Source organism: Tupaia chinensis, unplaced genomic scaffold (assembly GCF_000334495.1).
Source record: "Tupaia chinensis unplaced genomic scaffold, TupChi_1.0 Scaffold000147_1, whole genome shotgun sequence".
NCBI classification, from domain to species: Eukaryota; Metazoa; Chordata; class Mammalia; order Scandentia; family Tupaiidae; genus Tupaia; species Tupaia belangeri.
Genome location: NW_006159617.1, coordinates 18492 through 31534, shown reverse-complemented (window position 1 = coordinate 31534; position 13043 = coordinate 18492). Strand labels below are relative to the sequence as shown.

At 39.7% G+C, this 13043-nt stretch overlaps 1 protein-coding gene and 1 non-coding gene across 2 annotated transcripts; both read right to left on the bottom strand.

Moving 5' to 3' along the window:
- Positions 1–9806: 9806 nt before the first annotated feature.
- On the bottom strand, positions 9807–9870 carry MIR7-3 (microRNA mir-7-3). Its single transcript, NR_129429.1, has one exon. It is a non-coding gene; the product is annotated as a microRNA mir-7-3 (primary transcript).
- Positions 9871–10005: 135 nt separating this feature from the next.
- LOC102478971 (heterogeneous nuclear ribonucleoprotein K) lies at positions 10006–10733 on the bottom strand. Its single transcript, XM_006172342.1, is given in 2 exon segments — positions 10006–10688; positions 10691–10733. Coding segments are annotated over 2 exon segments (726 nt in total).
- Positions 10734–13043: the final 2310 nt, after the last annotated feature.

Here is a 13043-nt window from a genome sequence, read left to right as displayed (position 1 = left end):
AGTACCATTGATGGCTCTTTCTCTTCCTTCTCTCTCTCTTTTTTTTTTTTCCTTTAGATTTGTGCCATAGGACACTCCCCACTCACCAGAGAGAGACGTGAGAGGGAAAGTGAGAAATCACCTCCCAGCAGGCATAGCTATGCCACAATCTCTTCCACTCCATTCTCCTCTTGGGATTTTGGATCCATACGCACACATACCCAGCATGCGTTTCAAGCCACCAAGCCTGAGATTTGAACTGCAGAGTTAGCCATGTGGGATCCAGTGCCTTAACCACCATGCCATCTCCTGGCCCCCTACTCTGAGTGTAGACTGTCTCATCCATAGGTTATGACTTAGGGACAGAGTGGAATCTTTGTGCTGAGAACCATGACTCTCAAATATTTTAATTTCTTATTTAAAATATTGTAATGGATGGAATAACTCTATTGTTTCCTGTTATATAAAAGTAACATTATTTACTACACTTCACAACTCACCCAGCTGGCTCAAACTACATTTTACTTTTAATTAGTGAAGTTAATAATTCTGACTTAAGAGGAAGTACTGAGTATTATAAAACAAAATTGCAAAAATATAGAGTATATAGGAGTATTTAAACTTGGGTGCCCTCAGAAAAAGGACTTGAGGCAGGGATTAAATGTGATGCTTTCTGTGAGGTGTAATCTGAGGGGCATTGGGCCAGCAGGTGGTGTGGCGGGTAAGGTGCTAGACTCCAACATGGCTGACTGCGGTTTGAGTCTAAGATGCTTTTTCACTCTCTCTCTGTCTCTGGTGAGCACACATATCCTATAGCAAATTTAAATAAATTAATAAAATTTTGAGGGGGCATCAACACTGCATTATTGTCCTTGCCACTGCTTCATGGTGAGCCTCAAAGACACAACTATCACTTAGGAGTATTGGTACAACTTTGAGGATGTCTCTAGACAAATTATACAGAGAAACTGTGTCTTAGGGCAGTTTTTAGGAGGAATAAAGGAAAGGAAATTCTATGATTCCTATTGGTCGGAGTTTGCTTCATACAAAATTGACTTGTCCATAATTCCAGGTTGTGTTATCCAACCACTTCAATAGCTGTCTAGGAAGTCCTATCTTACCCATGAAGTATGACTTTTTTTTTTAAATTTAACTTTATTTATTTATTTTAATTTGACCACAGAGGGACAGATAGAGAGGGAGAAAGTGAGAAAGCAAGCCACCAGGTCCAGGACTTGAACCGTGGTCAGCCATGTGGGAGTCTAGTGCCCTTAACCACCATGCCACTTGGCAGCCCCACCCATGAAGTATGACATTTTATCAAAGTCTGAAAGTGGAAGGAAAACCTAGAAACTTGGGGTATGTTGCCCACTGCCCTGGATATTCAATGGCAGCCTTGAGATTGAGCATAGTTCTTACCAGGAAATGACCAATCAGTCTCAGACATGGTGTTAAGTATGAAGGCCCAAGTGGTAATGGTTGGTAGCAGTGGCAGCTGAGGTGGAGCAAGAGCTGTCACCCATGCTTTGTTGCTGACCGACCACTCTGAAATTAGCAATCCTGTCTGCACAACATAAACCCTTTTGATTGAAGGACTGCATGTGATAGCAACTGATTCTAATTTGAACAAAATAATTTCTTGGGGGTTAGAAAACGCTTGCAGGATGGAAGGGAAGTCTGGGAACCAGACCTGGAAATAGGAACCAGGCAGTTTTAGAGTATTGAGAGTAGAAATCCCCAAAGGTTTCTTCTACTAGTACTACAGGAAATAACTATAATCATTGCAACTCACTTGCATCATTCTGCTCAAGACTGAAAATCCCCAGAGAGTCTGGTTAACTAAGCCTAGGTCAAAATGCCCACCCTCTTGAGTGATAAAGAACCTCTAAGGATCAGAATTTTTATCTCATTACGTAGGAAGAGGAAAACTCCATAAGGAAACCTGTGTACTATTAGGAAGCAGAAAGTTATGCCAGGTTAACAAAACATCCATCATAATTCATCCTTCTGGCTTGTCAGCATCTACATAATTTTCTCATATATATGCTTTCAAAAATACTCCTGCTTGGGGCCGGCAGATGGCATGGTGGTTATGGCACTGGACTCCCACATGGCCAACCGCAGTAATAGTCCCAGACCTAGTGGCTTGCTTTCTCATTTGCCCTCTCTCTGTCTCTCTCTGATCAAATAAAAATATAATAAATAAAATTAAAGAATTATTTTATTTAACTTTATCTATTTTTTAATTTGACCAGAGAGGGACAGAGTGAGAGAGAGAAAGTGAGAAAGCAAGCCGCCAGGTCCAGGATTCGAACCACGGCCAGTCATGTGTGAGTTCAGCACTCTTAACCACCACACCACCTGCAACCCCACTAAATAAACTAATTCTTAAAAGAAAAAGTCTTTCAAGGGCCTCTAGGTGGTATGGTGGTTAGGATTTTTCACTTTCTCTCTCTTTCTCTCTCTCTCACCTGTAGCAAATTAAAAAAATAAGAATTATAAATACAATTAAATAATTATTTTAAAAATTCAGATCTTAAAAAACATATATATTCCTGTCTAGCATAATGTAGTTATTTTCCATTTAGAAAAACAAAAAATGGGGCCAGCAGATGGCATAGTGGTTACATTGCTGGATTTCCACATGGCCAACAGCAGTTCAAGTCTCAAATCAGATGGCTTGAAAATCACGCTGTGTGTGGGTGTTTAAGATCCTAGAAAGAGAATGGAGAGGGGATTGTGATACAGCCATCCCCTGAAAGGTGATTTCTCACTTTCCCCCTCATGGTCTCTGTCTCTTTCCTCCCCCCACCCCCACAAGCACATGTACCCTAATGCAAAAACCTCTATAAATAAATAAATAACAAAAACCAAAACCCTCTTACCCCTTCCTCAGAGAGATAACCCCAAGTCTCATTTCTTGCCATCACAAGCTAAGCCCAAGATGTCTGAGTGATGTGTTTCTGTTTAGTTCCAGCTCTACTGACTCTAAATCCCACATGGTTGACCATGGTTCAAGTCCTAGACCTGGAGTCTTAAAAATTACACGGGGACCAGCGGGTGGCGTGGTGGTTAAGGTGCTGGACACTCCCACATGGCTGACCAGGGTTCAAGTCCTGAATCTGGTGGCTTGCTTTTTCACATCCTTTCTCTCACTCTCACCCTCTGTCTCTCTCTCTGGTCAAATTAAAAAATAAATGAATGAATAAATAAAATAAAATAAATAATTATTAAAAAAAATTACACTATGCATGTGTGTGTGTGTGCCCCAAATCTGGAGAGGATGGAGGACGGACTGACTGTGGTGTGGCCATCCCCCGCCCCCTGGGGAGAGGGGCGTGACTTCTCACTTTCCTTTTCTCTCCTCTGGTGAATGCATGCACCCTATGGGAAAAATAAAGAAATCTCTAATTCTGTGCCAAAATGATATCCCTTTGAATCTTCTGTGCTTTCTGACCTACAAGGTCATAGGGACACTTGCACAGTTTCCAAATTAGAAGTGAAGCTTCTGTTTTGATTTTCGGCTTTGTTTTCCTCTCTGCCCATCTGGAGCTTCTGCTCTCTCACTAATCTTACCCCACTCATCCTGCTCCTGGCTGAACTCCAGGGAGGCCTCTGAGGGACCTAGTGGTACATTTTACCCTACCCTGTCTTGACACTTGACAACTCTATTAAGAGGATCTTCTTTTTTGGTTCCCCCCCCACCCCCCAAGTACCACCCCTATGGGAATGGTCATGCTGCAATCCCCTTTCTCTATTTCTCCCACCTGTTGGGATTTGGGCGAACACATACTCATCAGCATTTTACTGAGGTGAGTCTGGGGCTTAAACTACACGGTTGGCCATGTGGGATCCAGATACCTTAACTAGCAGATCACAGGCTGGCTTTTTTTTTTTTTTTTTTAAATTGCCATAGTATGTATTTACTAACTAGAGACAGAGAAAATAAAGCACCCCACAGGGGGCATGGTTACGCCCCATTCTCTTGGGATTTGGGGCATACATGTACATACACCTGGCATTTCTCAAGCCTCTGGGACTGGAATTTGAATGGTGGTCATGTGGAATCTGGCTTTCTTTTGGCTATAGGGCATGTGCACTCCATGGAGAGGCAGAGACAGAAATCGGGAAATCATCCCCTGGGTGGATGGCCATGCTGCAATACATTCTCCTTTATTTTTCTCTGAAGAATTTGGGCATAGATGCATACGAGCCTGGTGGTTTATTATTTTTATTACTATCATTATTTTAAGGTTTTTGTCTGTGCTTGCTGGAGATACAATGAGATAGGCGAGAAATCAACCCCCAGGGGGGATGATGCCCATGCCACAACCCCTTATCCCATATCATAATCCCTTCTCCTCCATTCTCTTCCTGGGATCTTCGGCATGCATGCACACCCAGCATGTTTCAATCTGAGACTCCATCTGTAGTCGGTCCTGTGGGAGTTCAGCGATGCAACCACTATGCCATCTACTGGCCCATTATTATTATTTTAATAATTTACCATAGGGCACTTACACTCGCCAGAGAGATAGAGAGAAGGCGAGAAATCACCCCCCTCCTCCCCCGGGGGATGGCCATGCTGCAATCCCTTTTCCTCCATTCTCCTCTCAGGATCTTGGACATGCACACACAGGTGCCTGGTGTTGAGTTTAAACCACCTGGGACAGGGACTCAAACCACGGTCAGCTATGTGGGAGTCCAGCAACATAGCCATTACGCCAATTGCTGGTCCCAGGTCTAGGACTTGAACTGCAGTCAACCATGTTGGAGTCTAGCCCCTCAACTACTATGCCACCTGCTGGCAAGCCACTGAGTCCCAGACTCTTCAGTTTAGTCAGGTGCGACTCCAGGACCTTAACCACTACGCCATCTGCTGGTCCCAGAATCTGGCTCTTTAACTAGTAAGCTACAGGCTTGGCTCCCTCTAACTTTAGTTACATCATACACTTGTTCCTATCATAGACTTGTTCTTAAACTGCACCTTCCACAAAGCGTGGTTTTAATGGTAGAATGGTCTCAGGTATTGAAAAAATAAAAAAGGCAGGGAGTGGGATGGAATGAGGGTGATCAAAATGAAAAAAAAATCTGATTTTTTGAAAGGTGTTAGGTTTGGATGTATCTTTCTCACAATTATAGGTTTGAGGGTAGTAAATGAAGATAAGGAATTTGGAGGGGCAGGTCAAGTGAGGGAAGAGCTATTGAGTGGGAATACAAGACATTTTTATGGGGACCAGAGGTTGGCATAATGGCTCTCGCTGGACTGTGACTCAAGTCTCGGACTGCGATTCAAGTCTCGGACTGATGTTCAAGTCTAGGACCTAGTGGCATTTTTAAACACATGTAGGACGCATGGGTGTGCGTGTGCGCCCAAGATCTCAAGAGGAGAATGGAAAAGGGATTACGGAGTGGCCATCCTCGCTAGGGGATGATTTGCTGTCTTGGGGAGTGCACGCCCTATAGCAAAAACCTCTCCAAAAACAAAAACATTTTTAAGCGTTCTGAATGAGGATTAGACAGGTTTAGGTCATAGGGTAAGTTTGCCCCAACCCTGCAAACAGGGGAACCCACCCCTACAAAATATTTATATCTTATTTTCCAGTATATATTTGCACATAGAACCACTTGACTCAAGACTACACCTAATTTTAAACAGAAGTCTCTTAACTACCTGAACTTTTGTCTCCAGGTATTAGATCAGATTTCTTTGACTAAAGTGCTACGGTCTGCTTGGGCAAATGATATCCATACCAATACAAACTCCAGTAATGTTTTCTCATCACTTTGTTAGTGACTGGATTGTCTAAAACAAGTTTTTTGCCCCCAAACCACTGCATCCTAATGACTAGGATTGTTCTTACATAGCTTTAGCAACAAAATGTATTTGATGAATTAATGGAAAGGTAGGCAAACGTTTGATTCTTACTGCATACCATCATTACAATGGCCCTCCAACTCTAAAAATAACCTGGGGAACTTATTAAACATGCAGGTACCTCTAGAGACTAAGCTTGTCCACAACTTGACTAGCATCCTTGATTCTGAAGGTGGTCCTAGAGCAATGAAATAGTGCAGTGTACTGCCATATTACCTGCTAAAGTTCTATGCTACCGGGGCTGGCAGGTGGAGTGGTGGTGAAGGGGACTGGACTCCTACACTGCTGACGAGGGTTTGATACCTGGACCTGGTGGCCTGCTTTCTCACTTTCCCTCTCTGGTCAAATATAAATAGCTAAATAAAAAAAAAATTTTTAAAAAGTTCACTACCGAGAAGTTTGGCCAATTTCACTTCAAATTTGAGAATGGAATGATAAATAGAAATTTTTAAATATTTGTTCTTTCACCTCTCCACCAAAAGTTACTTTTGATGGTACAAAACAATGGATAAAATGTTTTTCACTAGTCTAAAATTTCAAATGGTTTAAGAAAATTTAACATAAAGGCCTCTTTACCTAGGTCCAATATTAGGTAATACCATACTTAACACTTTGTTAAGTATTTCATTTTATGTAGTACAAATAGACAAACCATTTATAGTTTTTTCAAGTTTGATTTCCTGATTTATGTATTCCAGTGGTTATCAGTTGTCAAAGATTTTCTTTTCCATTATAATCCCAGGACAAAGTTAACAGATCAAAGGCAAACTACTAAAATTTGAATAGCAGCAAATTTATTTTCTTCTGGTTCTGAACTCTTGGAAAGTCTTTGTAGTCTGCTTTCCAAACTGTTGACATCCTAGTAATACTTAAAAATTATGCTCACTTTTGAAACTACATTTCTCAATAGTTTAATTGCACTAGTTACTCTAATAAAACTGGCTTATGTTCAATTCCACTAATACTTCTTTAAGAGAAATTTCTGTTCTAAGGGTGCGTTGCTCTTGCCAGAGGCAGAAAGCAGGAAATCATCCCTGGGGTGGGGAGGGAGAATGGCCACCAATCTGTTCTCCATTCTTTCAGGATTTGGGGCACGCATGCTCATGTGCCTGGCCTTAGTTTTAAACCACCAGGTGTGGGGCTCAAGCTGCAGTTAACTATGTGGGAGTCCAGTGATGTCACCATCACACACAGGGGATCTTGGGCACATACAGGCTCCAGCATCTAAGTTTAAGTTGCCAGGTCCAAGACTCAAACCACAGTCGACTGCATGGGAGTCCAGCCAGCAACGTAACCATTAGGCCATCAGCTGGTCCCAGGTCTGAATTATTTTAAAAGGATAAACTGAGGAACCAGCAGGTGGTGTGGTGGTTAAGGCACTAGATACTCCCATAAGGCTGACCACCATTTGAGTTCTGGACATATTAAAATAAATGAATAAATAAAATTAAATAATTATTAAAAAAAGAAACAGGCAAAATACAAAAACATTTCCAGCTAATAATCCATGTAACTCTTAAAACTACCAGTAGGTGGTTCTCTCCAGGGAGGCTTTCCTCCTTCAGGAATAACAATTTGACTAAAATGTCATTATTGGTAATTTTTCTCTAGGGAAAGGACTCATTTCACCCTGAGAAAGCCCAACTCACCCATACTTAAAATACCCAAGAGAGGGGCTAAGTTAACACCCATGTGGCAATTCAGTGTAATTTCACCTTGGGGAAAACTATCACAAGTAACATTCACTAGTTTTTAAGTGGTATTTTTAAACATTTGTTGTATTTCACATGCTATGAACCAAGAACACTCAAACCCCCTTCTCTGAACTAAGAGGGAGCTGATGAAAGTGTATTTGCACATTCTACAACCTGCCTGGCTCATTCTTTTATGAAAACACCAGTCTTCCTAAATTTAAACAAGGGAAATGACAAGACTCCTCTTTCAGTTGTTAATCTACTCTCAAGTTTTCTGAACACTTGAGAGTGGTTAAGGCACTCTTGTGAACATGAGGTACACACTGTATTCTGCAGTTACTTCCTTCCAATATACTCAAACATCAAACCAGACCTATTACAAGAAAGCTAAGAAACTCAACTCACAGGTGATATAAACACTACAGAATTGGAAAAGTACTAGATTCTTTGTGCTATACTACACTTTTAAGAAATTAAGAGTCCCAACTACTGGAATTTAGCATCTTTCATCCCTACTTAATTTTGTTCATAAACGCTAGAAACACAATTCACACAAAAATTATACAATTTAAGATTACTGTATTTCCTTGTAAGAGGAATGGTTCAACAAGTCTTACAGGTCAATCAACCCTTGTTCAAATTGGGAACACATTGAATCTAGAATCATGGGAGTTTTATTTATTTGGAAGTGAATTTTTAACTACCAATACAAATGCCAAGATACTACACAAAACATCCACAGGAACTTTTCATCCTTTTTGATCTGTACAAACATTTCCTACATATTCCCACAAACAACAAAAATGATACATCTTTTTCTTTCGATTTGCATACAATGGAAAACAAGAATATATATATATATTTTTTACAAAGTTTAACTAATAGATACCAAGCAAGTTGACAGCTTAAGTGTATAGGTGAGAAATTACCTAGTAAAAATAATAAAAATTTATTCAACATCAGTCACTTCCATAATAACCAAGTGCTATTCTGATTAATAAAACCTTGCTGCCAATAAGGCTGCTGGTGCTGCTGGTATGTTACTTAAACCATTATTCAATTTGTAGCATTGCTCCCCACCTTGGCGCTTCATAACCAACAGAAAACTGTTGGAAAGTAGGGGCAAGTATTTGCAAAAAACAAAACCCACTCAGCTTATTGTATGCACAAATGTGTATGATGTAAATTCCCCCCAAAGCAATGGACTTTCAAACCATAGAGAAACCACCAAAATTGAATTTCTCAAGATTATTTTGTCTAATGTCCAAGAGATGTACTTATATCCAACAGAGGAGTCGAAACTCAAACTTAGTGTTTAGTTTGGGGGTGGACTGCAAATTTTAGCCACCACTGGAAAAATGACTATCTTAAAAAAAAAAAAAAGCCCACCAAAAATAGGTTCACTAAATTTATTTTAAAAATCATAAAACGTTTCTTACAAAAGAGCATTACATTCTGCACACTGCTCTGAACATATGCCAGGGACATGTGGACTATTGTTACTTTTCCTCCCTGTCCCACCCCCCAAATGTTACAGTGACCACAAAGCAAGGTGTTCACAATAATTACATGGGGGGATTTTTCTTTTTAACCACCAACAATGAACAAAAATAAAATTCACTCACTCTGCTGCTGTTTCAAAATTTCAATTTGCACACCCTTCCCCTTCCCTCAACCCGGTTTATAAGGAACTAAAACATTACATCTGGTGAACAGCAAAGATTTCACTACACCTCAAATGCAGAACACCTATGAAGCAGAGGAATGTTGGCTTTTTAAACAGAAGCAGATAAAAAAAAAAAAGATGCAGGACTCCTTCAGTTCTTCACTAGTCTTAGAAAAACTTTCCAGAATACTGCTTCACACTATAAAAAAGAAAAAATATCTTGCATTAGAATCCTTCAACATCTGCATACTGCTTCACACTATAAAAGAAAAGAAAAAAAAAGTGCGAATTAGAATTTTTGTTCGTAACATCTTAATCAACATTAAGACATTTTAATGCTAAATTAAAATGTTATGTCCATTACAACTAGAAATAAGATTTTTAAAAACTTGCAAAATTACAAAGTAAAACAATGTAAAATTCAAGAAAAATGATTAATAGTAAACCAGACATTAGTAGGATGGAATTAAGAAAATAAAATTCAGAGTTGTTAATATTTGGTAGAAAAGACAAAGAAAGGCCAGTAAGGTGTGAAATGCTGCATTTTACAGCACCAATCATTTGTCCTGTAGAGGCATGGCCTGTGCCATATGGCAGACTGTGATTTGTTGTCGATTTAGTTATCTAAAAACAACAAAATCACTAGTCTTCCACACAGAACAAGGCCAACATCCACTGAATCTTCTATATTTTCTACAGGCTCTGTATAATTTATAACAAGTAGTTTTGGCAGCAGTTTTCACCAGAGAAATGAGAAGTTTGCTTGGTTAAGGCTTCTTCCAGCAAGATTAGTATTGAATGTCTTCATTTTTAGTAAGAAAGCAGAAGAAAATCAAGGCAAAGCTATTAGAATGTTTAGAAGTTAGGTCCCCAAAAGGTTGAGACCCATAATCATAGGTTTCATCATAAAAATTGGGATCATAAGGCTGTGCACGTCCTTTGATAGGAGACTCAGATATAAGATCAAGGATGATCTTTATACACTCTACAACTCTATCAAGCTTTGCTCCAATAAGAACGACTCTCTCAGCAGAATGAGGACAGCATTCCTGGAAAAGCTTGATTGTTGTCTGAGTGTTCCCTTGAAGCTCTTTGATTTTAGCACTTTTTTCTTTATTATTATTATTATTTATGCATTCAATTGCTATATATCATTTAGATTTTAAAGAGGCTTTACCTGGTTTATAGTGTTGGTACTCTTCCAAGGTAGGGATGATTTTCTTCAGAATTTCTCCAATTGTTTCAATATCAGCACTGATACTCAATATGCGCTCGGGGCCACTGCTGTCTGGGACTGAAACACTGGCATTGTATTCTGTTCGCAGAGTCTTAATATTCTTGCCTCCTTTTCCAATCACTGCCCCAGCATTCTTGCTCTGAAGCAGAATGTGTAATTCAACCATCTCATCAGTGTCCCTAGATCTTCTAAATGCTTGCTCCTCTTCCATGTCTTCTGCTGGGCATTTACCAAATTCTCAGTGTTGGGGAAGGTTTCCTCTGGCTATTCGGTTTCCATTTTCTTGTATTAAAAGGACACACCAATCTGCGCGCGAGGCCACTGTCCCTTCGCCCTAAATGTGGACATTTTAAGACAGCTTATCCATGAAGATGTGATTCTGTCCATTAATTTTTGTCTTTTAAAATGTACTAATCTATGGGTCTGGGACATGAACCACGGTCATCCAAGTGAGTGTCTAACGATGTAACCATTACGTCTTCTGCTGGACCCAGTGTTAGTTCTTCTTTACTCTTTCGTAGAATTCACCAATGAAACCATCATACCTAAGACTTTTCTTTGTTGGAAATGTTTTGAATACTGACTAAATTCAGATTTAACTCAGTCATTATTGGTCTGTTCAGGTTTTTTGTTTCTTCATGATGCAATCTTGGTAGGTTGTATGTTTTATCCATTTCTTCTACGTTGTACTTCCAACAATTTTTTTTATGTATGAGCAGAAACTTCAAAAAGTTCATGGAAAGTATACATTATGAAACTTTATGCAATGCATAGAATTTTTTTGAGAGTTTTTTGATATAGGGTGCATGCTCTCACCAAAAAGACAGAGACAGAGAGACAGAAAGTGAGAAATCACTCCCCCAAGGGGATGGCCACTCTGCAATTCCTTGTCCTCCAGTCTCCTCTTGGGATCTTGGGCACACATGCACACATGCCCGGCGTGAGTTTAAGACACCAGGTCTGGGATTCAAACTGTGGTCTACTACATAGGAGTTCAGCAACGTAGCCATTATGCCAACTTCTGGTTTCTGATTTTAAAAACATTTTGCCCCAGAATAAATTCATGCTTTAATTCAGTTTTTCCATGAAATTTTTGAGATTCCCTTGCATAATTGTTTATAGTTATTTCATGATAACTTTTTTTTTATTGTGGCATCATTTATAATGTCTTTTCTCTCATTTATGATTTTATTTAATTGAATCTTCTCTCTCTTTTTTATTCTTTTTGAGAGGTTTTTGCTATAGAGCGTGTATACTCACCAGAAAGACAGAGAGAGAGAGAAAGAGAGAGAGAGAGAGAAAGAAATCACCTCCCAGGAGGGATGGTCACGCTGCAGTCCCCTCTCCTCCATTCTCCTCTTGGGATCTTAGGCATACACACATACACACCCAGCATGCGTTTAAGCCACCAGGTCTGGAACTCGAACTGCAGTTGACTACATGGGAGTCCAGCGACATAGCCATTATGCCAAAAGCTGGTCCATTTTCTCTTTTTTTTGTTCAAGTTAAGGATTTGCCAACTGTGATATTTATTAAAAACTCACTATTTATTTTAATATTTTCTATTTTATTTATTTATGCCCTAATCTTTATTTCTTTCTTTCTGCTAACTTTAGTTGTGGAAGCATTTTCTCTGCAAAAAGTTGTCAAAATGCTTGAAGAAGTAGTAGTTGGTTGGTGAGAATTCAGGTAAATATGGTGACTGAGGCAAAACTTCTCAGCCCAATCCATTCAACTTTTGAAGTGTTGGTTGTACAATGAGCTGTCAGGAGTGATCTTGGAGAGTGGGCCTCTTCTGTAGACTAAGGCGGGCTTCAGGCATTGCAGCTTTTGCTGCATCTCATGGATTTGATGAGCATACAGCTAAAAGGTATGGTTTTGGCAGGACTCAGAAAGCTGGAGTGGATCAGACCCCACCAAACAGTGAACAAGACCTTTTACTTCGGTATAAAATTGGCTTTGGGAAACTTTGTAGCTCCTTCTCAGTCCAATCACTGATCTGGGTGTTGCCAATTGTTCTATAAAAACTACTTGTCATCTCTTGTCACAATCCCATTGAGAAATGGTTTAGCTTCGTGTAGAATAATAATGCAGGAGTGCTGGGTAATCAGACTCAACATTCATGCTGGTTCTTGTCCAAAGCTCATGGGAGAATTAGAGACACAGACAAAAAGGAGAGTAAAGTGGAGATATTAGGGAAGGAGAAAAAGTTTCCAATGGGGTTTTTATCTAGCAGTCTGAGCAATGGGCTGGCTATCTGATAAGAAAGTCGGTTTTAGCAAATGGTTACAGGGTAGTCTGAGTGGTTTATTACCCTATTATTTGTGGAGTCAGCAAACCACAAGTTTTGTATTTCTTGTTAGAATACAGTCACTAAATAGAAACTGTTGCCCTTAGCAATAGTTACTTTCAATTCCAATACAGCCTGTGTTTTGACTGTGGAAATTTAGCCACTTATCACTCCATCCTGGCTTTATCCTATGTGCTCAAGATTCCTCTCTCCTGCTGTATTAACAAGGATTCATACATTCTTTAGAGACATGCAAAGGGGTTGTACATTAATCAGACCATACAGGAAAACCTTGGAGA